Raw genomic sequence first — 20,567 nt, 5'->3', positions numbered from 1 at the left:
AATCCAAACCGAAAAGTTTGCCGGTGATACATCCATGTCAATTAATACACGACACGGACAGTTGTAAGTCGAATCATTTGTGCTAGAAAGCCACCAACGGTAACGTGGATCGTACATTCAGGGGAATCTCGACAAGCCTTATGCGAACGATGAATACTGCCTGAGACGAATATGATCGTACCAACAGTAAGCGCCACGAATACCAGTCCAAGTGGATGTTTCCTTGGATAAACGTTGTTTTTCATTTTGATATCTGCATTGTCCGATTTTGAACAAAGTAGCTTAACCAACCGTCGCAAACTGATAAGCAGCGCGAAATTATTTCCAAAGCGAGCGATGCACACACCAACAGATTGAAAGCGCAGACCTTCAAGGCTTTTGAAGATTCTAGCAGTCTGCTCTGGATTTGCATGCAATCGCGCCGCGTTCTGGAACGACCAGCTAGGGAAAAACTCAGCTATTAGATGCTGGCTGGCACGATCAAACTCGAAGTTGGTGAGGCAATATGTAAGAACTAGAACAGGGAAACCAATCGCGACCAGAAAATCTGACCTACACAAGAGTGAGGTTGGTTTAGAAAGTCGATTCACGTCTTATTAAGTGCAACCAATACGTACATTGAATCCACTAAAGCTTCGCCTATATGCGATGGAGGAGAAGGTGAGTACATGAGCACTACAACTGCAAAGGCATTCCACACGACAATTAAGGTGCAAGTCACTACGAGTGGCAGTGGGAAACCCGCTTCGAGTGTTTGATACAGCATGAATATTTGCAGCATCAAGTCTACAATTTTCATCCACACACGCTAGGAATGCAAGGGTTAGTACATCATGGTCTGAAGATCGTACAGCAAATCTCACCGCTATTTTTCGAGCATGACTGCCCTTGCGCCATAACTCCGAATAGGAATCACTATGTAAGCGACGTGTGCTCGGTAACTTTCGAAGAGCTGGTTGTGCTGGAAGGATCGAAGCTAGTGAATTTACTGAGCGCTTGAATCCTCTCCGAAGCTGACGGAGATCTGGCGAGGAAGACGCCTGTAAGCCAACTGTCAGCGATGGACCGCACTGCGTTGCAGTCAATGTTCGCTGTCTTAGCCCTGCAATAAGCATGCTTCCTATCCAGAGATATCCCAACGCCACAATTACCAGTCCAGCTAGGCTAAGAGCTCGAAGTGACGGTGTAGGCTCTACCAACATCCAAAATGATCCGTTGTCGAGGGCCTCAGTTCGCATAACGTAATTGATTGCCTCGTTGGGCGCTACCGTCAGCAATAACAGCCAGCACGTCCAGCTCAAACACACGATCAAGATCATTAGTAAAACTGCCACAAAAACTCGAGACTGGTGCCTTGGAGCTCGTTCTTGTGTAAGTTTGCTTGGTCTCCACTTTCTGCGTTGAGATGACTCACAGCTTTTATCATTGTGCAGATCGTACGCACTACTAGTTGTTCGAGATGTAGTACATGTGCTTGATGCTGTAGGTCGAACACGTCGCTCCACTTGGTGACGCATGCAGCTCTTTGGAGGTATCGATGCCAGTATTCGCACCATCAAGCAGACGTTTGAGAAACTTGACACCCAAGTATTTGTGTCGATACTAAGAAAGAGAATGATTATTTATTTAGTGCCCCCGTAGAGCTGCAAACAACGTCATGCAAATAAGAACGGCGCTCGATATATATGGCGAATGGGAGCTTACAAGAGTATTGCATTGGCAGTCTGCTATGCCGTCGGCTCCGCAGTGGAGCGTGAAGCCTGTTGCGACAGCGAGCGTTGAGCCTTGACCTTCTCCTTGAACGCCGATCGGGTCTTCTCCTTGGTCACGGTCTCGCTGGACTTGACGGAGGCTCGGTTTGCCTTGCTGCTGGAAGCTGCGTTAGTAGCTGCATCTCCATCCGTACTCACACCATTGTTTTCCTTACCAGTCGAGCTCTGCGGCGTCTTCCGCACCGACGCTGGGCGGGGTTTACGTGCAGATGAAGGCAATTTCGTGTTCCCTTGGCTCATATTCTGTGAGCCCTTGGGCGCAAAGCTGGACTCGACGGTCAAAGGCGGCAAGGGCCCAGTGTACGGCGTGTAGTTGAAGTGGGGACGCGATGTCTTGTCCGTCGGAGTCTTGGGAGCCGGCGTCGATGTTTGTTGGGCATTAGCTGGAGTGTTTCTGGGGTGCAGCGGCTTGCGAGCGGGTGGATGCGTCGGTGTCGTCTTTGGGTGCGCGTGATCCCTGGCGATTGCAGTTGTGCGACTAGCGGAAGACGCTGTTGGTCTCGCGAAGGAGAATTCCTTCGGCTTGGTCGGAGTCTTCTTGGCAACTCCATTAGGCTTCGTACCGGGTGTCTTCATCAAGGCTGAGGCGCGAGCTTTCTTGTTCTTCTCGTGCTCTGAAATGGAAGGCGCAGCAGTTGCATTGCGAGCGTGGAGAGCGTCGAATTTCCTCTTAGTGGCGGACTTGGACGCAGATGTCGCCTGGCTTGGCGTTTTCTTTTCCATGGGCGTCATGGCTTTCGCCGGTGTCTTTTTCTCTTGTGTCTTCTTTTCGCCTTCTTTATCCATAGTATCCTCCTGTTTTTCTTCTGCATTATTCTCTTCCTGCTGCGCCTCCACGTTCTCTTCTTGATTCTCGTCGGTTTTCTGCTGGTCCATGGTGGTCACGCCTTCCTCCTCTGTCTCGGTGTCCTGTGTCTGCTTTTCCGACGACTGGGAGGGCGACGGAGCTTGGTCCAGCTTCATCTCCTGATGCTCCTCCGTTGTCTCCTTCTGCAGCGCACTTGACATGGATCTACGGTTGTCTTACGGAGCGCTGTCCTTTGAGCTGATCGAAGAATGGAGCAGAGCGCCAAATTGGCGCCTTCAAAATTCAAAACCAGCTTATGTTGCGCTAAGAGTAATGTTGCTAACTATATTCTGTTAGGATTAAGCAACTTCTGTTAATTTCGGACGTTATTTGAAGATCGCCATATTTATTAAAGTCGGGAGCTAATTTGTGCAAAGTTGAAGTGGTCATCGTAGTACAGCCGCTAGTTTGTCTTGCTGCGCAGTGCTCAACTTCGATGCTGCATTTGACACAGCTGACGATCCTAGAGTCCTACGTAATTGCCGTATCAACCTTGAGTTCGCATCCTTCACGCTGCTCTTGGCTTCCTTCAGCAGATCCAGCGCCAGGGGCAGTACATGCCGAGTAAGAACGTAATTATTCTTGTCGTCCAAGCTGTGTGCCGTCAGCTGCGTCAGCGTGTCAAGTAACACTGGAATCACTCGCGAGTTGGCACTACGAGCTTGGATGGCAAACTGTTGACAAAGGGAGCGATTGTCCGCATGAGTACAAAGCTGTTGCAACGCAGACTGAGCCAGAGATGCTGTTCGAGCATTGGCGAGGTTCTTCGTGACAGCAGGCACGAAATTCGGCAGTACCAGCTCCATGCCGCTACCCACAGCAGGGACGATCCTCTCCATACACTGGAGTGCAAGCGCATTAACCTTAGCATTGCCGTCGTCCAGACGTTTGATGAGCAAGTCGAACAAGTTCAGCATATTCCCGCTTTCGACGAGAGCCGAGGCACAACCACAGACGAAATCGGTCGTCTCATTAAGTGCTTCAAAACGGTCTTTCCAGTTGCTACTGTCGAGTTTTTCCTCTAATCGATGGAGTTCGTCAACATTTATCTTGGATCGAGTTCCATTGCTAGATGTAGGTGGAGACGCTCGACTCGAAGGCTTCGTGGTCTTCTTTGTCTTTGGTGCTGAGGTGGTTTCTCGTTTCTTGGTGACGGATGACGGCAGCTCTGATACAACATCAGACAAACTGGAAGATTTGGGGAGAAGTACTTGCGGTGAATACGCGACTTTCCCACTGAGAACGCTGTCGACTTTCGACTGTGCGGAAGCAGATAATAATCTCTTGATCCGATCTCCAGGAATGCGTTGCTTGTAGTATAAGTGTAAGATTGATTGCTTTGCGATGTGCCGCACCTCGTTATTGGAGTCTTCAAGGCATCGACCAACTAGCTGAATAATCGACGGTAACTCCTTGTTTGCTTGGATTTCGGGCTGACCCACAATTAGTGTGTGGATGCCACGAGCTACTTCTCGGCGGATTGGTGCGGCCTTGCTACTCACATGAGACGTCAATGCTGATACTACTCGAGACGTAGAGCACTTCAGCACCACGGCATGTAACGAAGCTGCAGCTGATTCACATACAAATGCGTTCGAGTCTGCACAACGTTTGAGCAAGACAGGGACAATATTCTCCACTTCCATGTCCATCGTTCGACTGAAAGCAGCACACATGGATTCGAGTGCCAAAAGGGCATTCTTAGAGACTGACGAACGCAGATTCGGGACTTGTTTCATAATTCCAGTGGTAATTGCGTGTACCTTGACTGCGTCGACTATGCTAGCGTGGTGTAGCGCAATTCGCCGAACCGTACTCAGTGCGTCGAAGTTGGCCTCCCAGTCATTACTTTGAAGCTGACAGAGAACGTTGCTCAATTCTTGCTTTGGATTAACCAAAGGCGTGATCTCGTTCGGCTCCAAGTATCGTGGTTCTTGTTTAACAGGTCGAGGAACTTCATCAGGATATTTGCCTTTCGCTGGTTTCTTCCAGGGCTTTTGCATGCCATTCTCTCGTCCCAGTTCCTCGGGTGATAGCACCCTTGGAGAGCTGTTACTACTTGCTTGGCCATCCTGTTTTGTCTTCGCCTCCAATCTCTTTCGAGTTGCTAGGGACACCACTCGTTCGCTATTGTTTTTCCTCATCGGCCGGGTTTCGTTGTTGTTGTCAAGCTCGCCAGAGGTATCTTGGTCCACGGAGTTTAGATAGATTTGATCCGAACCACCTGAAGCAGCCATCGGACGAATAGGTCGCTCATCTGGCGATGAATGAGAGGAAGATTCTGTTTTGAGCTCTCTTGTTCGGTCAATAAACTTAGACTTGAGTGGACGATCTTCGTAATTGTGTGCATCACTTTGTAGGCTCTGTAATTGCTGAGGGCTAAGCTCAGACGGCTGTCGTGGTGTAGTCGTGAATGCCTCTGATGCTGGAAGAGTGACTGCAATCTTGTTCGGGTGGACTCGCTTGCCTCGGGAGTGATATAATTTTGTTTCGCTGGTTTGACTCTCAATTTCGCCGACGGATTTACTAGCAGATTGTTCAGGTGAGCTTTTAGACCGAGGTTGTATTTGCATTGTCGGTTCTGTCTTTTCATCGTTTCCTCGCTCGGTGTTTTCACTGTTAGGACGCTGTGTTCGCTTGGCACGAGGCTGTTGAAGCTGGTCCATTTTCTTTCTCAAGGCAGATAGTTTTTCGTTGATATCGACTGCTGTAGGGCCATCTTCACTGCTCGATTCAAGGACGCGATTTTCGCGAGACTTTCGCTCGTCGTTTTCCACCATCACTTTCATTTCGGAACTACTATCCAGCGACTGCTCTACACTCGAAGCAAGTCGACTTGACCGACTTCTGCTTACACTACTAGCCGCTGGCTTCATTCGTAGTGTGCAATTGGATCGAAGTTCGGGGATATGCTTTCGCCTCAATCGCGCACGCAATGCAGCCCAATCCACTCGCTCTGAAACATATTCATCATCTATAAAAGTCTCCAGAAGTGCGTAGATGTTGCAGCAGCACACCATTGCGAACACAACAGCCACTTCGAAAGCTAAATCACGCACACGTACATTTGAGTCACCAAGCAAGCGTCCAAGCGTTTGCACGACATACTCGGTCGGTGCGTAGTTTTCTGATAAGAGACCTTCACGATCGGCGATCAAAAGAAGCACAATCCAAACTTTCACTGCTTCCTCTCGTATTTGGGGACGTCGATGTCGAAGTGAAGTCGACGCTAGTAGTTTCTCGATAGAGGCAACACTAACGCATCCACTTGCAAAGACCTGTCCAAGCAGAGCATACACGAAACTCTCCATCTCATCGTCATCTCCAACAAAATTTGCTGCGGTTTCTACCATGGGGGATAACATCTTTGTCACGTAGAAAGCTGCATTCTTGTTACTGAGCTCCGCAATATCATAATTCTGTGTATGTTCATCTTCTTTGTGTCGCGGTGGGCTCAGCTTACGGAATAGTATTTGGGTGATCTGGAGAGCTCGTTTCACAAGATGTATATCAACGTCTTGCGTAAGACGCACCAGGATGTCGAAAAGCTTCTCCAGTTCGTCCATCTGTTTGGCTCGCTCTTCCGCTGTAGCTCCACGCAGTGTACCAGCATCCACCTCTTTGCAGGCTGCGTACAGCTTTTCAACGGCTGCTGAGCGCTTCTTCCAGTCTGCATTTGAGTTGCTCGTGTAAGTAGTTAATATCGTCACGATATCAGCTTTCAAGAAACCAAAGTATAGCTCTTCGGGCAAAGTTAGGGGATGAACTTGCGGAGGAGAATGCCGTGAAGTTGTATCATTGGATAATGTAGCAGACGTCGGTTGTGATGACTGCGGTGGTGAACTAGGAGAGGATGTAGAGGTTGTACATGCCTGCAAGAAGTCTACGATCGGTTCTTGGTGCTCCTGTAATGTCACTTTGTCTTCAATGCTTAGAAACTTCATCACGTCGCTGTGAAACCGACTACCCCAATACGATTCGAGTTTGGCGATGGTTTCTTCAGCTGCTACAACCACATTTTCATTGGTATCTTCCATAGCCGGTATAATAGCTTGTACCAGAGCGACAATAAGCACTTTGTCTCCTCGACCAATTGCATTTCTTGTAGATTCGCCTCGATTTATTGAGCGCTTCAGGAATCGCTCGTCCAGCAATCGCATCAAGACAATAAGCGAGGTTTCGCGTACACAACCATATCCACTTCCAAGACCGATATTAACGAGCAAGTCTGCAACAGCTTGGAGATCATTTGTGACGGTCGCGTACTTCCGAAAGACCTGGAACATTTCTTCGTGAAGAGTATCCGATTCTCCGTCACTATCCCCATCTTGGTCCTGGTTCTTACGTGTTTTTGGTAGAATCGAGATCAAATGCGGCAGAATTGAAGACAAGATTTGATCAACGTTATCTCCAAGCGAGACCATCACGTCTCCAAGCAATCTCAGCGCCTCAATAGCTACATTTGGGTCTGCTTCACTTACAATTCGTCTACGGACACATTGAAGAAAGCGTCGTACGTTGCGAACCGGAAAGTGAGAGGTTTCCACTGCTGCAATCCTCCGAAGCTTCTGCAATGAATTCCATCTTACGTTGGCGTCGTCATCTTCTAGTTGATACACAAGCGTATCCACACTGGTCTCCATCGAGTTGTCAGGAAAGCACAGCGAATTCCAATAAAGTATGCAATTGGCTTAGCATTAGTTTGTCTTTGTCGTCAATCTCAGCATTGCAATATCCGTTTTGAAACAACATTCCTTGCGACAAGGACTGCAAAAATAGAGATGAAACGAGTGCCCAACGCCATCAAACCAACGTCTTCAACAACGGGAAACTTACGTTAGGTCAATCTTCTTTATCTATTGAAAACACATTCGACATTGCAATCGAAGCTTAAGACAAGCCAACATTCAGACGAGCAACACGCCCTACTTTGCCCTAAGATGGCAGCGTTGCAGTCTGGCATCCACTTACTTTTACTCTCGTCTCTCCGTTTTGTTCTCTCGTCTGGCTCTCCTTGTCTTTATGCTTCGTAAGGTCACAAGAACGAATGTGTGCAGTTCATACAAACCACTACAGGCTACTAAGCTCCTCTTCGTTCGAGGAGTCAGCTGTCTTTAAAAGACGATCGCCATTTGATTTCGTAGCTTCATTGTAGTCCACACGCCATTTCGTTCTTGCCTTCCTTTCCTCACATTTTACATACTCAAACTAACCGACTGTGAATACCGGCCGTTTGTTCGTTCACTCCTTTGCCTGATTCCATCTTCATGCCCGCGAGCCGAAAGCGGAGGGAGTCAAGGCTCGCCCCATCGCGGTCAAACAGAGCGGGAGACTTCATTCATCTCCGGTTGTTTCGATCCGCGAACAGTTTGATTTCTTCAAAAATACGAGCTGCATATAACGAATCTAGTCAGTCACATGCACTTGAAGGCACCCAAATCAACAATTTCATCTAAACATACCTTTCAGCGCTTCCTTGTTGAGGGGGACATTTTCGAACTCCATACCAAATGGATTGGCTTCTACAGTCTCAGACTGGGCCCTCCGTACTGACTCCAGGAACGGATGAGCAAGCGCTTTGTCAACCTAAAAATGATTAATAATGTCAGTTTACATGAAAATTTAACATTCGATTGCAGTGAGGCTTACCGAAATTCGGCACTCGGGGTTAAATGACAGCATTTGCTTGAGCAAGTCAAGCGAGTCAGCAGGGGCGCCCGGGTACATCTAGATGCAAAACAATTATATTATCAGGTCAGTATGAAAAAAAATATAGTTCAAGAATGCAGGACATACCTCGCGAAGGTCTCGGGGCTCCTTCTTCGGCAGTTTCCGCAGGTACTGCTTGACTTCACCCAAGCTGCCAATGTCATCTTCGCCAGGTGTGCCGATCACATTAAAAATCACGTTGAGCTGGTCCAGCTTGTCTGAGTATGTTGTGGGACGGTCTGCGCTAAGAGGGAAACACGAGCGTCCAGGAAAGAGGGGCACACGCTCCTGGTATCGGGGGCAGCTCTCGACTTGCATGCTCAGCAGCTCAGCAAAAATGCATCCAACACTCCACATATCGACAGAGAAATCGTAATCCTGAAGGAGAATGAGCTCCGGTGCTCGATACCATCGAGTGACAACGTGCTTTGTCAATTGCCGCCGCATCTTGGGGAATTCGCCAGATGATGAAGGCGTAGAGGAAGCGCTTCCAGGGGACGGTGCCGATGTGGTTCCTCCGTCAGATGTGGTGGGCGACTTGGAGTCCTTCGGTGAGTACAAGTGCTTGCTCAGTTCCTCCATCGACATATTGCTCTCCATTACACGAGAGAGCCCAAAGTCGCAAATCTAGAATTGGTTAAATCAATAGGAAAATAAAGAATAGAACATTAGCGAGCATTCCATAAAAAATAGTACTTCTCATTGCCACTTACCATAAGAGTGCAGTCTTCGTTCAGCAAGATGTTGGCGGGTTTCATATCACGATGGATCACGTTGGCCGAGTGGACGTACTTCAGACCACACAGAAGTTGGTACAAGAATACTTGGATGTGGCGAATGGTCAAGTACTGCGGGCTCATGATGAGCTTGTGCAGGTCTGTGTCCACAAAGTCAAACACCAAGTACAGATCCGTAAAAGTATCGTAGTTCTCCGGTGGGATCACATCGATCAAGTTGATCACTTGCGGGTGGCTGGAAAAGAAAACTAATTAGTCATTAACCGTAATAATGAAAGAATAAATGCGAGTCTCTACTAACCTTAGACGACGCAAAATGTAGATTTCGCGGTACAGTCGCTTGCAGTCAATCTCCTGGTCAAAGACGTTGATGATCTTCTTGATGGCCACTTTCTTTTGGCGTTCTTTATCGAAAGCCTCGGCCACCTATCACAGAGACAAATAGATTTTTATATTAGAACCTCAAATACAGAAAATAAGGGGCTGTTCTCTCTGTACCTGTCCGTAGGATCCTTTGCCAAGCAATCGCACCAGTGAGTAGCGGCTGCCCACTTCCCAGTTGGCAAAGTTGCGGAGGTTAAGCGGCGCCGCGCGGGGCACAGGCGACGGTGTGGGGGCATGTGAGGAGTGTCCATTAGCCGTGGCGGCTGTCTGGTTGTCGTCTGCAGGCGTGGAGGCCGAGCCTGCCGTCTGCTGCGCCAAGGCGCTATTGGACGGGAAGCCCTCGCTGGGGGTGGAGGAGAAGCCGTCAGGTGTGTGACTGAAGCCGTTACGGTTGACAAAAGCGGGGGTGGGAGGCATGTGTTCCACGGGCCCGTGCGGTGTGGGAGCCACGGCGGCGCTAAACATGGCGCGTTGGTGGTCGATGAACTGATCGGAGGTGTGAATGGACCCCTGCGGCGTGACTACGGGCGGCGTCACACCGTTCGACACACTAGCGGTGGGGGCGGCGGCCGGCCGGGACAACTTGTTGCCGCGCTTGAGGCCGGACGGCGGCGTGGTGGCCGTCATCTTGCGCTTGCGGTTACCCGCATCGGTCAAGTCCTTGGGGGTGGCGGTCTCCATGGCGTGGGCGACAGGAGTGATGGTCAAAAGGGGAAAAGGGGGGTTGTGTTTCGAGGATATGAGCGGGCAGTGCGGAGTGCGTGTGTGGCGTTCTTTGAATTAGTCAACGCGTTCCGGATATCGGTCCTTCCCAGCGCTTTTTGCGTTGTGTTCGCTCTGCTCGCGGGTTCGGGGGTGGCTGTTTGGCCTCGCTCTCACGGCGACGGGAAAACTCAGGCGAATTGTTTTTGTCCAATAGTCGGCGCGCCAGACGGATTTTCAACCAATTGAAGAATTGTTTGACTTTCAGCCAGTGCCGCGCCGTTTCTAGTTTCCCTCGGAACTGACTCCGACAAAAGGCAACTGAGCCAACACCTTTTGGCGGCATCAATAGTCATGAGAAAATGGAAGTCGCTGTCTTGATGTGCGGTCGTAGATCGTGAGCCTGTCTTGAGTTGAGGCCAGCCCGAAGCGAAAAGGTGCAACTGGCCCCAACCTTTCGTCTCTCAGTGTTGGGATTCAGGTCGGAGATAACGCTCGTGAACGAAGGTGATCGCGCCCACGCGTTTGAACTACTACGTAGTACAAATTCCTCAATCTTCAATTCGGCTTTTGCCTCTGTACTGTGGAGGCCGTTGGCCGAGCGCGCTGTTGATGTTGAAGTGCTTGACAGCTTCTCTACCATCTGTCCGCCGTGGCCAGTAAGCTCTTGACCTGCCTCAGCTTCTGCCGCGCTATAATACAGTAACAGAGACTCGCATGGAGCGAGGTCACCAGATGCGACCGAAACACGGGGGAATAAGAGCACCCTACTGGGTATCCAAGCTCACAGAGTATCTCATCACATTGCTACTAGAATGGTCCAGTGCTATCGATGATTATTTGACGTATGTCGACCAGCGGAGGAGAGAGATCGCTTTATCAGACAGATGGTCTGTTCCGCAACTCCCATGGTCTCCAGTATCGGTGGCGCACAATACATGTTTGCAAGGGCAACAGTTACTTTTGCCAAGCAGCACTGATTTCTATCCAGCAATAAATATTCTAAACTAGCATACGTACGCCGCCCTCAAAATTGGGCAGCGTCCTGCGCAAGGAACGCATCGAGGTCGTCCAAGTCGCCATCGCGCGTCTCAATCGCGTTTTCTCGTCGGCGCTGCGCCTTCTCGGCCCTGGCTTTGGCTTCCTTCTCCTCATGCTCGCGCTTCGCCTCCATCGTCGCAAGTCTTACTCTTTCTTGCTCCTGCAACTGCAGCATGCGCGCGGTAGCAGCTCCGGCATCGCGCCGGTCGGTTTGGCGCTGTAGACGCCGCTGCTGCTGCTCGAGGTGCTTCTGGTCCTGGAGGAGCTGACTCAATCGTTGCTGCGTCTGTGCCTTCAGAGCCTGTACTTGCTGGAGTTCCGACTCCAGGTCGAACAGCAGCTGCTCCTCTTCGTACTCCTCGTCGGTCTCGAACCGGCGCTTGGACATCGAAGTTCGCCGCCCGCGGCCCTGCACCGCCGACATCTCAGGAGAAGTGGCTTCAACAGCCTGATTCTGGTCCGCAATGATTGGCGCTGATGCAGTTTGTGTTTTCCACACTAATATCGTGTGGAAAACACCATTCCAATCATTTGCAAGAGCAAGCCAAGATGGGTGACGAGGAGATCTCGGCGCCTCCTAGCGACGCAGAGCAGAAGCTTTACGCGCTAAATGCTCTGCAAGTAGTGGGTGGCTGGTCAGTACATGACGACGGCGATGGGCGGATCTTTTACTATGACCACAAGACCGACTCGTCCCAATGGGAGGTCCCTGACGACCTCGCGTCGCTCGAAACCGAGTTCATGATGAAGCTCATGTTGCAGAACGCTGTGGCTCGCTCTGGTGTGTGGACAGCGCATGACACAGGCAATGGTACGCTGTATTACTTCAATTCGAAGACGCGTGAGTCGGTTTGGGAGCGTCCCAGCAGGTGGGGTGAGGAGGAGGCTGCTGCAGTGGCTGAAAGAGCGAGAGAAGAGGAAGAGCAACACAAGGCAGCCAAGAAAGAGAAGAAGGAGAAGAAGAAGCACAGAAAGCACAAGAAGCACAAAGAGGAGCGGGATGACGAGGCAGAACAGAAGGAAGTGGAGGCAAAAGACGAGGAACCAGCACAGGAAGTGGAGGAGGAAGTACCATTAACGGAGGAGGAACTGCAATCCGAAGTGGAGCGTAAGGCTCGTGAACAGAAACGCATTGAACAATTTCGAGCCATGCTGCGCGACAAGAACATCATGCCTTTGACCAAGTGGTCCGTTGCGCTGCCACAAATTGCAGGAGATCCTCGGTTTATGGGTGTGCCAACGATGGATGAGCGTCGTGCAATTTTTGAACACTTTGTTGCACACCGTCGAGATGATTTGAAGGCAGAGAAGAAGAGTAAATTGAAGCAGGCTAAGAAGCTGTTCACTGAACTATTACGCGAACAGTTTCAGTTGAATTCGTGGGAGCCAAACACTACATTGAGCGTCTTCCTTTCGACTTTGGAGAACTATCTTGATGCTCAGCGATACAAGCAGATTCAAGACGACGCATTAGTGCTGTTGACTTTGTCTGCTCAAGAAAAGATTTATGCTAAAGCAGTAGCAGATTATAAATCTGAAGCGCTTAAACGAGATGGAGAACAGCTACGTCTTACCAGGTTCCTGGAGGAAAAGCTTTCTACTCAAGATAAGACGACGATGAAATGGGAGAGTGATGAAGTACAGAATCTTGTTCGTGATTTCTACAGCTCTGCAGCTTCGAGTGGTGAATCAACAGCATTGCTATCCGAGCAACAACAGAAGCAGGTGTTTGAGGAGATAGTATTGCGATCGACCCGTGATCATGACTTAACGCGTGATGAAGATGATCGGAAGCAACCAGAGCGTTCAGATCCGCGGCGTCGATCTCCATCACATTCGAGTGAACACAAGCATCGGGGATCGAGTCCACGAGAGTCACGCCATGCTTATCACGATCGCCATGAGTCTCGTCGACGGCGTAGTCGCAGTGACAGCCGATCACAGTCCCGTGGGCGTGAAAGGAGCCACCGCAGTCGAAGAAGTAGTCGGCGACGCTCAGTGTCTTTGTCGCGATCCCGGTCTAGATCTCGCTCCCGCGAAGAGCGGTCATCTAGGAGATCGTCCCGCCATCATCGCCACCGCTCGTCCTCGTCATCGAGATCTCGCTCGCGAACTCGCAGATAATTATGCAGCTACGAAAGGGACGCTAAAAAGCCAATACGTTGGTATCGAATTAGTATTGACAAGTCCAAAACTGAGTGCTACTTGCTGAAATAGTCTAAAAGATTTGCTTCTTGGGAGCCGATCCTGGTAATGGGGAAAAGTCCACGGTCCGAAGGACGTATTTTGGCTCGTCGACGATCTTCATGACCGCCTGGACACCATAATCTAGCGGCACCGAGTAGATACCATCGATGTTGACTTTCATATCCCATCCGAGAGACCGCATCGATACTCGACGAGCTTTGCCTCTGCAGATATCAACACAACGCCATCAAGTTAGCACTCACTCTAGCAAATGTTCAAAGCAAACATGATGAACGCACCGTCGAAACCTGATGTCACCGAATGTAGCGTTAATAATCGGTTCGCGAACAACATAGCCCATGTCGCGCGAATCCTCCGGGAAGACGTTCTGCTTGTTAATACTGAGAAAGGAAGCACAACAACCACCAAATTGTCAGTTTCCGGCGCACCTTTGACTACATCTAAAAAATAACCTTACGATTCTGTCAGCTCTGTCACTGTTTCGTTTGTATGTGTGTGGTCCATAGCACTGAGGACAGTTGCAACCTGTTCTCGATAGATTTGGCACTGGAACAAGACAACTCTCAGTTAGTATCCGCCGACTGCAAGAAGGTTTTGGCCACACTACGTACCGCACTAGAGTACCATGCACTCGAACCTGTACCAGTGCACATGAGAATGCCACTGCTACGGTGGGATTCACGCTGGTGCTGGTCGATACCGATATTGTAGTGCGACGGGCGAGAGGCGTCGCTTTCTGCAATGAACACTTCGTTCAAAGCGTAGCGAGGCAGCTCATACCAGTAGCCATCCTGATTCACCATACCTACACGGATTCGCTGTCGCAGCCGCCACTTGAAATCGCCCTCAAGTAAACGATCCAATGCAGTACTAAACCGGTGGGTAACATTATCCACCTTGTAGCAGCACAGGTTTCCTTCGCTTCGCTTCGGGTCTGTGTTCAAGCCTGCCACAGGGATTGGAGTGTTTACGAAGCTTGCGGTCTTTAAGAAAGTTCCATCGCCACCGGCGGAAAAAATCATGTCCGTGCCCTCAACGGCTTCATGTGTAAGTTGGTTGGCAGAGACGACTTTGACTGCGATTCCTCGCTCCTTAAAGCTATAGTATCAAACAACCCGTGAAAGTCAGAAAAAACAACTCTAAAAAACACTAACATACTCAGGTTACGCTTTACCTGCTGGTAATTTCGTCCACGGCCTCAATGTGATGTTCATGACTCGCCTTCAAACGGTCATGGACAAATCCTCGCATTGACATCTGCTTCCTCAAAGCTTCACTGGATATCGCAAAGCAACCCACAGACAAATCAGCACTTTAGATGAACATGGAAAGCACAATTAGGTGCCAACACGTACCCTGTGTTGCCATACAACTCGGCTTCGTGCTGGAATCGAGACATCTTTTTCACCACGACCACCTTTTTCAGGTTCAGCATGGGCTTTCCGGGTATCAAAAGCGGTGTCTGACGCTCTTCTTTCCCTGACGATTCCTCCGTGGTCGTGGCAGCCTCAGTCGATGCTGAAGCCTGATCCAAACTCGTGGAGTGCGATAGCACATCCGGGGTAACTTCTCCCTCCGACAGCGTCTTGGCTCCATTGTACGTCTTCTCAAGATATTCCTCTGAAATAATCATTCTGGGAACACGCTCTGCTGTAGCCAATAGCAACTCGTTGTCGTACACTGGTCGATCGATTTTCATCCATCCTTTGGGACTGAGCTTCTCGTTCCACGGGCATACCGAACGCACATGCGTAAAGTATGGCGCCATTTTACCAGTCAGAGGGTCCTTCCTGGTGTAATGCAAGATGTGGCCATTGTGGATCTGGTCCACCATGCGCCCTGATTCCTGCAGCTCAATGAACGTATCCTGTGACATCCTCTCGAGCCGTGTCCGCATCGCCCAGATCACTTCTCCATGGGCCACTACAATAGCCCTCTTCCCATGACACTCGTGGTTCAAGATACCGAGCAACCGGTCGGCACGTTGCGCCACAGCGGCCAATGATTCGCCTCCTGGTGGAGCATAGTAGAAGCGGTTGAGCTCTCGCCGCTTGAGCTCGTCCTGCATCTTAATGAATCGCTCCTGTTCGCTCATGAGGTCCATGGCGCCCCAGTCGCGCTCACGGATGAGCATTTCAGCATACCAGCGTGCACCGGGCAGTCCCATGCGGCCTGCAGTCTCCATTGCACGTAGATATTCCGACACGAGGTAGCGATCGAAATGTGCGAGGTTATTGCGCTTAAGCCAGTCGCCGGCGGCCGCGGCCTGTCTGCGCCCTCGATCTGTAAGCCGCCAGTTGGAGCTGTGGCGGTGCTTAAATTCGCCGGCAAAGAGGCTGTGGTCTCCAGCCAGGGAGCGCTGGCGAGCCACATTGCCCTCGCTCTCGCCGTGGCGGATAAGTACCAGATCGGTGAGGCGAGGGAGGCGGATGCTGCTGCTACTAGTATCGCTGCTGGTACTGCTCTTGCGGATGCTTAGCGCGCGTAAGGCGGGCAGGCGGCGCGCGCGCGTCGTCCTCAACATGATGCTCAAGTGCTGGGCTGGTGCGACGTTCGCAACTGACAGCGAAGAGGACCCTCCGTAAAGCTGGCTGCGGGCAGACAGGACGGTTGTGTATGTCACATAGCCGTAGTGGCCAATTAGCGCGAAGAAAATAAACCGGTAATCAACGGTGTCACCGTTACGGTGAACAACGGTGAATCGGTGGGACGGGGAAAAATTGCTAGGAAGATTTGGTAGCCAAAAGCGCGGGGCCCAATCGTGGTGAGGTGTCTGCAGACACGTGTGTAGTGATGCGTTGAGTACTGATAAACATCCGCTGGATTTGGGATTGGAACGCAGAAAAATGCAGCAAAGATTCGCTCGTGACGATGCCAACGTCATCGGTATTACCGGTATACCTGAGCGTCAAACGTCGCAGTCGCTACGTTGAAGTGAGTGATCTCAAAATCCGATCTCCACACTGCGATGCGATGGAGAGCCTCGACGCTGGCTACGCGCTGCTGAGCGACGTGAACGCCCGCAATCGCGAGCTTCAGGCGCGATTGCGTAGCAGTTTACCGCTGCTCTGGACGAGTAATGCGTTGGTGATGACGAGCGCCGCCGGTCCCAGGAGACGGCGAGCAGTAGTTGAAGAGTCGGCGGTAAGCGAAGCGGATCAAATGCTCTTGGCAGTTGAGGGGCAATCGAGTCTACAGGTCAGTCAACGATACAAGCGCCGCGTGGAATGGGAGGTGGCGAGACGCATAGCGCGAGTCGACCGAGAGTTACAGCAGTATCCACCTGCGCAACGGTCCTGGAACCAGCAGAGGAAAGAGGTAAAGCCTGCTCAGTCTTTATCCTATAAACAACGCGCAAATGCGATGGGTAAACCGGAAGCTCGAGAGACTGCTCACGTTGGTCGAACAGTGAGAAGTGTGGTCAATTTTAATCAACAGGAGAGGAAGTATTGGGGGAAGCCTACGGGGGCTGATCGTGAAGTGCGGCGAGTGTTGAAACATATTGCAACGAGTCCACTCCGCGGTGCTGCAGAGAAAAAAGAGAATATGAAACCGAATGCAGCGACCGGGGCACCGTTTAAAGCAATTGATGTGAAAACCAGTAATGAACCGCCTATGTTGGAGGAACCAATAACAACGAAAAAGGATCTAAGCGAGCCACTAGATGGAAGATCTGTGCTAGAAGAAACCATGGAGAATAGCAAGACCGATGAACCTACCGATGCTCTCAAGTCAACTAGCGACGCATCATCAATTAAGCGAGCGGAGACAAAACCTGATAGTCCTCGTCAAGTTTCTAGCTTTCCGGCGGACGGCATTCTCACTAAAGAAAAAGACTCGATCACTAGTCTACCCCAACATTGTGAGGAAGGCGATATGTTCTCAATTGAAGATTATAGTCTTCGTCAAATGAAAATACCAGCAGAGGAGCGTCCGTCATCGTCCATTGGGAGACAAGTTTTGTCAGATTTCCGCACGATGCCGTCAGTAGCATCATTTGGAGCACAGCCAATACTATCTGGAGGCATGGGAAATGCAGGAGATACACGTTTGAACTCGGATGTTTTACGAAGACTTTTTAGCGATTTGGATACCGACAAAGATGGTCACGTGAATCGCATTGAAATGTGTATGGCTTTGCATCGCTTGCAAATTTCAGTTCCGACGACCAAAATCATATCATTCTTTCGCCATATCCATTCCTTCGGTGCGAAGGGTGCACGAAATCGCCATACTTCGCATCTACCGATGAAGGAAATGATCAATTATAAAGAATTTGTTGCATTTGTCACCGCTGCCTACGACCAGCAACAACAGCGAAAAGCGAAGCGACATAGAGCTCCCACACGGAACGAGCAGGTTCGGCCGCTACCCTCACCGTCGACATCATTGCCAATATATGTGCATCCAACGAATTCACCTAGAGCAAACCGATATGTACATACCACTCAACCCCCACCAAGAAAAGAAGAATTTCAAGTTTATGAAGTCAAAGATACCGACTCTGAACAGAGTGAAGCAGCAATTGAAGACCGAGTTATTAAGGAAATTCCGGATTTCCTGGTCAGCAGGATACTCGAAGACACTTCCAACGCAGCTAGTATGGAAGACAAGGATACTGCAGCCTCTGTCGTGAGAAGGAGTTTGGAGTCGCTAGTTGGGAAGGAAGCAGTAAACGATAAAATCGTGGGCGAAATCACTCAAGAGTTGATAAGAGAGCGACTACGAAACATTGTGGCCTTGAATCAGGACGCCACCGAAGATATTACCGGCTTGAAGAGGGCTGAAGCTTACTACAATGAGAAAATGACGCAAGGCAGTGCTGAATTTGGTTCTGCTGCTGAAGACGCGAGCTCTGAGCTGTCGGTCAACTGGGTTGACGTACTGACTGAAGAGCAAGTGAGTGGTTTGGTGCACCAGATTTGGAAAGACCGGCATGCACTTCGTCAAGTGTCGTTGACACCTGTTGTAGACGTTCGTACCGAAGATTCGCCAGATATGCCAGAAGACCCGATTGTTAGATGGATAGATGAAGCGACAGACACGAACGAGCTTTTAACTCCCCCCACACTCTCTGAAAAGGCTGTGCAAGCTTTTGAAGAGGATAACCTAGAGGAACCTTCGAGCGTCCCTGAAGATGTGGCAATTACTGCTTTTGAAGACGATCACGAAAGGATTGCGATCGTACCTGAATCAACATGCCATCCACAAACTCATCTCGGTAAAGCCATTTTGGATTCATTCGGTGGTTCTGATAGCTCTCGTGAATTGCACCGTCCCGTTACGTCGATCGAAATTTTGCAACAACTTCGTCAGCAAAGGCGACTGCATCAAAGCACTCTCCCCAACCAGCAAACACCTTCAAACGTTATCAAGAACCCAGGACCAAATGTTTCAGTTCGTGAGCAAATAATTGGCGTGCAAGTCAATTCGCTCGACGCGGAAAGCGTATTCTCCTCTGAAGAAGATCGTGTAAGCATCTCAGAAAGTGATGAAGAGCAGGTTCATCTCGTTAACATGGCTGAAAAGGAAGATTTAGAGTACCAACCGATCACAGAACCCGTACCTCTTACTCACAAAGCACTGGATCTAGATGAGTCTTTGAGTAATAAAAGCAGCTTTGAGCTGGCGAAGAGTATGTCGGTGAGTAGCAGCGGCGTTAGTTCCTCCTCAGAATATCACCACGCGTATGGGATGTATCGAGAGATTGATCGTCAGATTCATTCCAAAACTCGAGCCAGTCGTGACCATCGACATCTGTATCGGCGTCAAAGACGTTTGTCTGTTTCTCGAAATAGCGTTCCGGATTCAATTTACAGCGCAGAGTTATCGGAAGGTGAGCTATCGCATGAAGAAGCTTTGGATCTAAGTGACGGAGAAATATTTGGCGAATCCAAAAAAGCCTACGCCAGGTGTAACAACGCGATCTCAAGCGTAATGGTAAGTAAAGAAGAAGACAATCTTCACAGCTCGACTGAATGTGGAGAACTCCCACCATTGGTAAATTATTTGATGCCTGTTGCATGGGTGCTTTACGCTCTCATAACCTTGACACTAACACTTCTGTGCACCTTTTTCCTGATTACTCATAGATAAAAGCCCATGCAAACTTTCGCCGTCAATTGGTTGCTCAATCGACCTCCTCATCGTTTGAATCCGGCGAACTCGAAGACGGCGCCATCCCTGAAAAATAAGGAGCCACGCTATCCTGACGTAGCTGGAAGACTTTATAGAGCAAAGTCCTCGTCACTGCTCATATCACTACCCTCTTCCTCCACTTCGTCCAAATTTTCCGGATCAAGCAGTTCACCAGCACCATAGTCACGACCTTCGTCGTCATTGTCGAGGATTTTCCCTTTACCTGCCGCAGGTTTCATCTCGGTCAGAGATTGTTTTTCCTCCGCTTCGTTGGCAGCTTCGGGCACAATCAACTCCCGTGCGTTCTTAACCTTTTTCGCGACTTTCATGGGAGCATTCTGTTGCACTTGGCTAGTAGTTGGGCGCTTGGACGGAGTCATCACGCCACCCTTGGTAGTGCTCGACTTCGTTTTTTGGTCGGGTTCTCTGTCACTGCTGACCACTACATCGACTTCGTCTTCAAGTAGTGGAACTTCAGGGACCATCGCCAAGCTCGATAGTGTAGGATCCTTAGCGGTTAATACTTTTTTCTTTCGAGATTGGCGACGACGCTGACGTTTAGCTTCTTCATTCTCCAGGTGCTGCTTCCAAGCAAGCTCAAGGCCGTATTTTTGCTGGAGTTCGTCTTGCGCATCAGCCAAATTGACCTTCAACAATATCCGAGGTAAGTAAATAATCGCGTTCTTAAAAACACCTGCACAGAGTTTTACCTTCCCATCCTTTAGAGAGTGGATGATCGCTTCCACTGCTTCAGCACGCACCTCCAAAGGATCCTTTCATAATCCAACACTGTCAAACTCAGGCCGAGTGATTTTTTGTTAGATTCGTTTACCAACCTCTGGAAGCTGAATATGCGCAGCCTTGCACTTTTCTACAAGCTCTGCGAGAGAGCGCTGTGCTTGGCGAAGATTCATCTTCCTTTGACGCTTTTGACTTTTGTTCAGGTTTGAAATTGGTTTTGTCAAAACTTGGGACGAGGTCTCAACTTGACTGTCGTGAATTTCACGACGTGAAAAGCATCAACTGTCA

The 20,567-nt window shown here is 49.8% G+C and overlaps 9 protein-coding genes across 15 annotated transcripts; 2 read left to right on the top strand and 7 right to left on the bottom strand.

The window, feature by feature from the left end:
* Positions 1–1,582: 1,582 nt before the first annotated feature.
* PPTG_10922 lies at positions 1,583–2,882 on the bottom strand. Of its 2 annotated transcripts, none has more exons than XM_008906432.1 (2): positions 1,705–2,882; positions 1,583–1,643 (listed from the first exon to the last, which is right to left on the bottom strand). In XM_008906432.1, the coding sequence occupies exon 1, from the start codon at positions 2,778–2,780 to the stop codon at positions 1,728–1,730; it is 1,053 nt and encodes a 350-aa protein (XP_008904680.1). In that variant the 5' UTR covers positions 2,781–2,882; the 3' UTR covers positions 1,583–1,643; positions 1,705–1,727. The 2 variants fall into 2 exon arrangements, with proteins under 2 accessions (XP_008904680.1, XP_008904681.1); XM_008906433.1 differs by having other exon boundaries at positions 1,583–1,866; positions 1,928–2,882.
* Positions 2,883–3,005: 123 nt separating this feature from the next.
* Positions 3,006–7,262, bottom strand: PPTG_10921 (hypothetical protein; the record flags this gene model as incomplete). Its single annotated transcript, XM_008906431.1, has 1 exon — positions 3,006–7,262. The coding sequence occupies one exon, from the start codon at positions 7,260–7,262 to the stop codon at positions 3,006–3,008; it is 4,257 nt and encodes a 1,418-aa protein (XP_008904679.1).
* Positions 7,263–7,438: 176 nt separating this feature from the next.
* Positions 7,439–10,295, bottom strand: PPTG_10920. Of its 2 annotated transcripts, XM_008906429.1 has the most exons (7): positions 9,564–10,295; positions 9,367–9,491; positions 9,042–9,300; positions 8,416–8,955; positions 8,269–8,346; positions 8,082–8,205; positions 7,439–8,010 (listed from the first exon to the last, which is right to left on the bottom strand). In XM_008906429.1, the coding sequence occupies exons 1-7, from the start codon at positions 10,128–10,130 to the stop codon at positions 7,958–7,960; spliced, it is 1,746 nt and encodes a 581-aa protein (XP_008904677.1). In that variant the 5' UTR covers positions 10,131–10,295; the 3' UTR covers positions 7,439–7,957. The 2 variants fall into 2 exon arrangements, with proteins under 2 accessions (XP_008904677.1, XP_008904678.1); XM_008906430.1 differs by having other exon boundaries at positions 8,269–8,955.
* A 128-nt stretch (positions 10,296–10,423) lies between these two features.
* PPTG_10918 (hypothetical protein) lies at positions 10,424–13,871 on the top strand. The gene has a single exon (XM_008906426.1). The coding sequence runs from the start codon at positions 11,670–11,672 to the stop codon at positions 13,314–13,316; it is 1,647 nt and encodes a 548-aa protein (XP_008904674.1). The 5' UTR covers positions 10,424–11,669; the 3' UTR covers positions 13,317–13,871.
* On the bottom strand, positions 10,504–10,794 carry PPTG_22803 (hypothetical protein; the record flags this gene model as incomplete). Its single annotated transcript, XM_008906428.1, has 1 exon — positions 10,504–10,794. The coding sequence occupies one exon, from the start codon at positions 10,792–10,794 to the stop codon at positions 10,504–10,506; it is 291 nt and encodes a 96-aa protein (XP_008904676.1).
* Positions 10,992–11,657, bottom strand: PPTG_10919 (hypothetical protein). Its single transcript, XM_008906427.1, has one exon. It carries the CDS (start codon positions 11,614–11,616, stop codon positions 11,179–11,181), a length of 438 nt encoding a protein of 145 aa, XP_008904675.1. The 5' UTR covers positions 11,617–11,657; the 3' UTR covers positions 10,992–11,178.
* On the bottom strand, positions 12,521–15,955 carry PPTG_10917 (hypothetical protein). 5 transcript variants are annotated; one of them, XM_008906421.1, is made up of 6 exons: positions 14,756–15,955; positions 14,575–14,676; positions 14,012–14,498; positions 13,858–13,946; positions 13,679–13,780; positions 12,521–13,603 (listed from the first exon to the last, which is right to left on the bottom strand). In XM_008906421.1, exons 1-6 carry the CDS (start codon positions 15,922–15,924, stop codon positions 13,411–13,413), a joined length of 2,142 nt encoding a protein of 713 aa, XP_008904669.1. In that variant the 5' UTR covers positions 15,925–15,955; the 3' UTR covers positions 12,521–13,410. The 5 variants fall into 5 exon arrangements, with proteins under 5 accessions (XP_008904669.1, XP_008904673.1, XP_008904671.1 ...); XM_008906425.1 differs by having other exon boundaries at positions 13,858–14,498; XM_008906423.1 differs by having other exon boundaries at positions 13,679–13,946.
* A 336-nt stretch (positions 15,956–16,291) lies between these two features.
* Positions 16,292–19,854, top strand: PPTG_10916 (hypothetical protein). Its single transcript, XM_008906420.1, has 2 exons — positions 16,292–19,400; positions 19,493–19,854. Exons 1-2 carry the CDS (start codon positions 16,374–16,376, stop codon positions 19,592–19,594), a joined length of 3,129 nt encoding a protein of 1,042 aa, XP_008904668.1. The 5' UTR covers positions 16,292–16,373; the 3' UTR covers positions 19,595–19,854.
* PPTG_10915 (hypothetical protein) lies at positions 19,628–20,452 on the bottom strand (the record flags this gene model as incomplete). Its single annotated transcript, XM_008906419.1, has 3 exons — positions 19,628–20,185; positions 20,249–20,311; positions 20,375–20,452. The coding sequence occupies 3 exons, from the start codon at positions 20,450–20,452 to the stop codon at positions 19,628–19,630; spliced, it is 699 nt and encodes a 232-aa protein (XP_008904667.1).
* Between the last annotated feature and the right edge of the window lie 115 nt (positions 20,453–20,567).

This window comes from Phytophthora parasitica (assembly GCF_000247585.1).
Source record: "Phytophthora parasitica INRA-310 unplaced genomic scaffold supercont2.23, whole genome shotgun sequence".
Taxonomy (NCBI): domain Eukaryota; phylum Oomycota; class Peronosporomycetes; order Peronosporales; family Peronosporaceae; genus Phytophthora; species Phytophthora nicotianae.
Note: the sequence above shows the minus strand (reverse complement) of the source record. Positions and strands in the feature narration are given on the sequence as shown.

Coding starts and splice junctions, on each gene's coding strand:
- PPTG_10922 (XM_008906432.1), bottom strand. CDS start 2,780: ATGTCAAGTGCGCTGCAGAAGGAGACAACGGAGGAGCATCAGGAGATG.
- PPTG_10920 (XM_008906429.1), bottom strand. CDS start 10,130: ATGGAGACCGCCACCCCCAAGGACTTGACCGATGCGGGTAACCGCAAG. Junction 9,301..9,366: donor TACATTTTGCGTCGTCTAAG/GTTAGTAGAGAC, acceptor TTTCTTTTCCAG/CCACCCGCAAGTGATCAACT. Junction 8,206..8,268: donor ACCCCGAGTGCCGAATTTCG/GTAAGCCTCACT, acceptor AATCATTTTTAG/GTTGACAAAGCGCTTGCTCA.
- PPTG_10919 (XM_008906427.1), bottom strand. CDS start 11,616: ATGTCGGCGGTGCAGGGCCGCGGGCGGCGAACTTCGATGTCCAAGCGC.
- PPTG_10918 (XM_008906426.1), top strand. CDS start 11,670: ATGCAGTTTGTGTTTTCCACACTAATATCGTGTGGAAAACACCATTCC.
- PPTG_10917 (XM_008906421.1), bottom strand. CDS start 15,924: ATGTTGAGGACGACGCGCGCGCGCCGCCTGCCCGCCTTACGCGCGCTA. Junction 14,677..14,755: donor GAGTTGTATGGCAACACAGG/GTACGTGTTGGC, acceptor TGCGATATCCAG/TGAAGCTTTGAGGAAGCAGA. Junction 14,499..14,574: donor GTGGACGAAATTACCAGCAG/GTAAAGCGTAAC, acceptor TTGATACTATAG/CTTTAAGGAGCGAGGAATCG.
- PPTG_10916 (XM_008906420.1), top strand. CDS start 16,374: ATGGAGAGCCTCGACGCTGGCTACGCGCTGCTGAGCGACGTGAACGCC. Junction 19,401..19,492: donor GTGGAGAACTCCCACCATTG/GTAAATTATTTG, acceptor GATTACTCATAG/ATAAAAGCCCATGCAAACTT.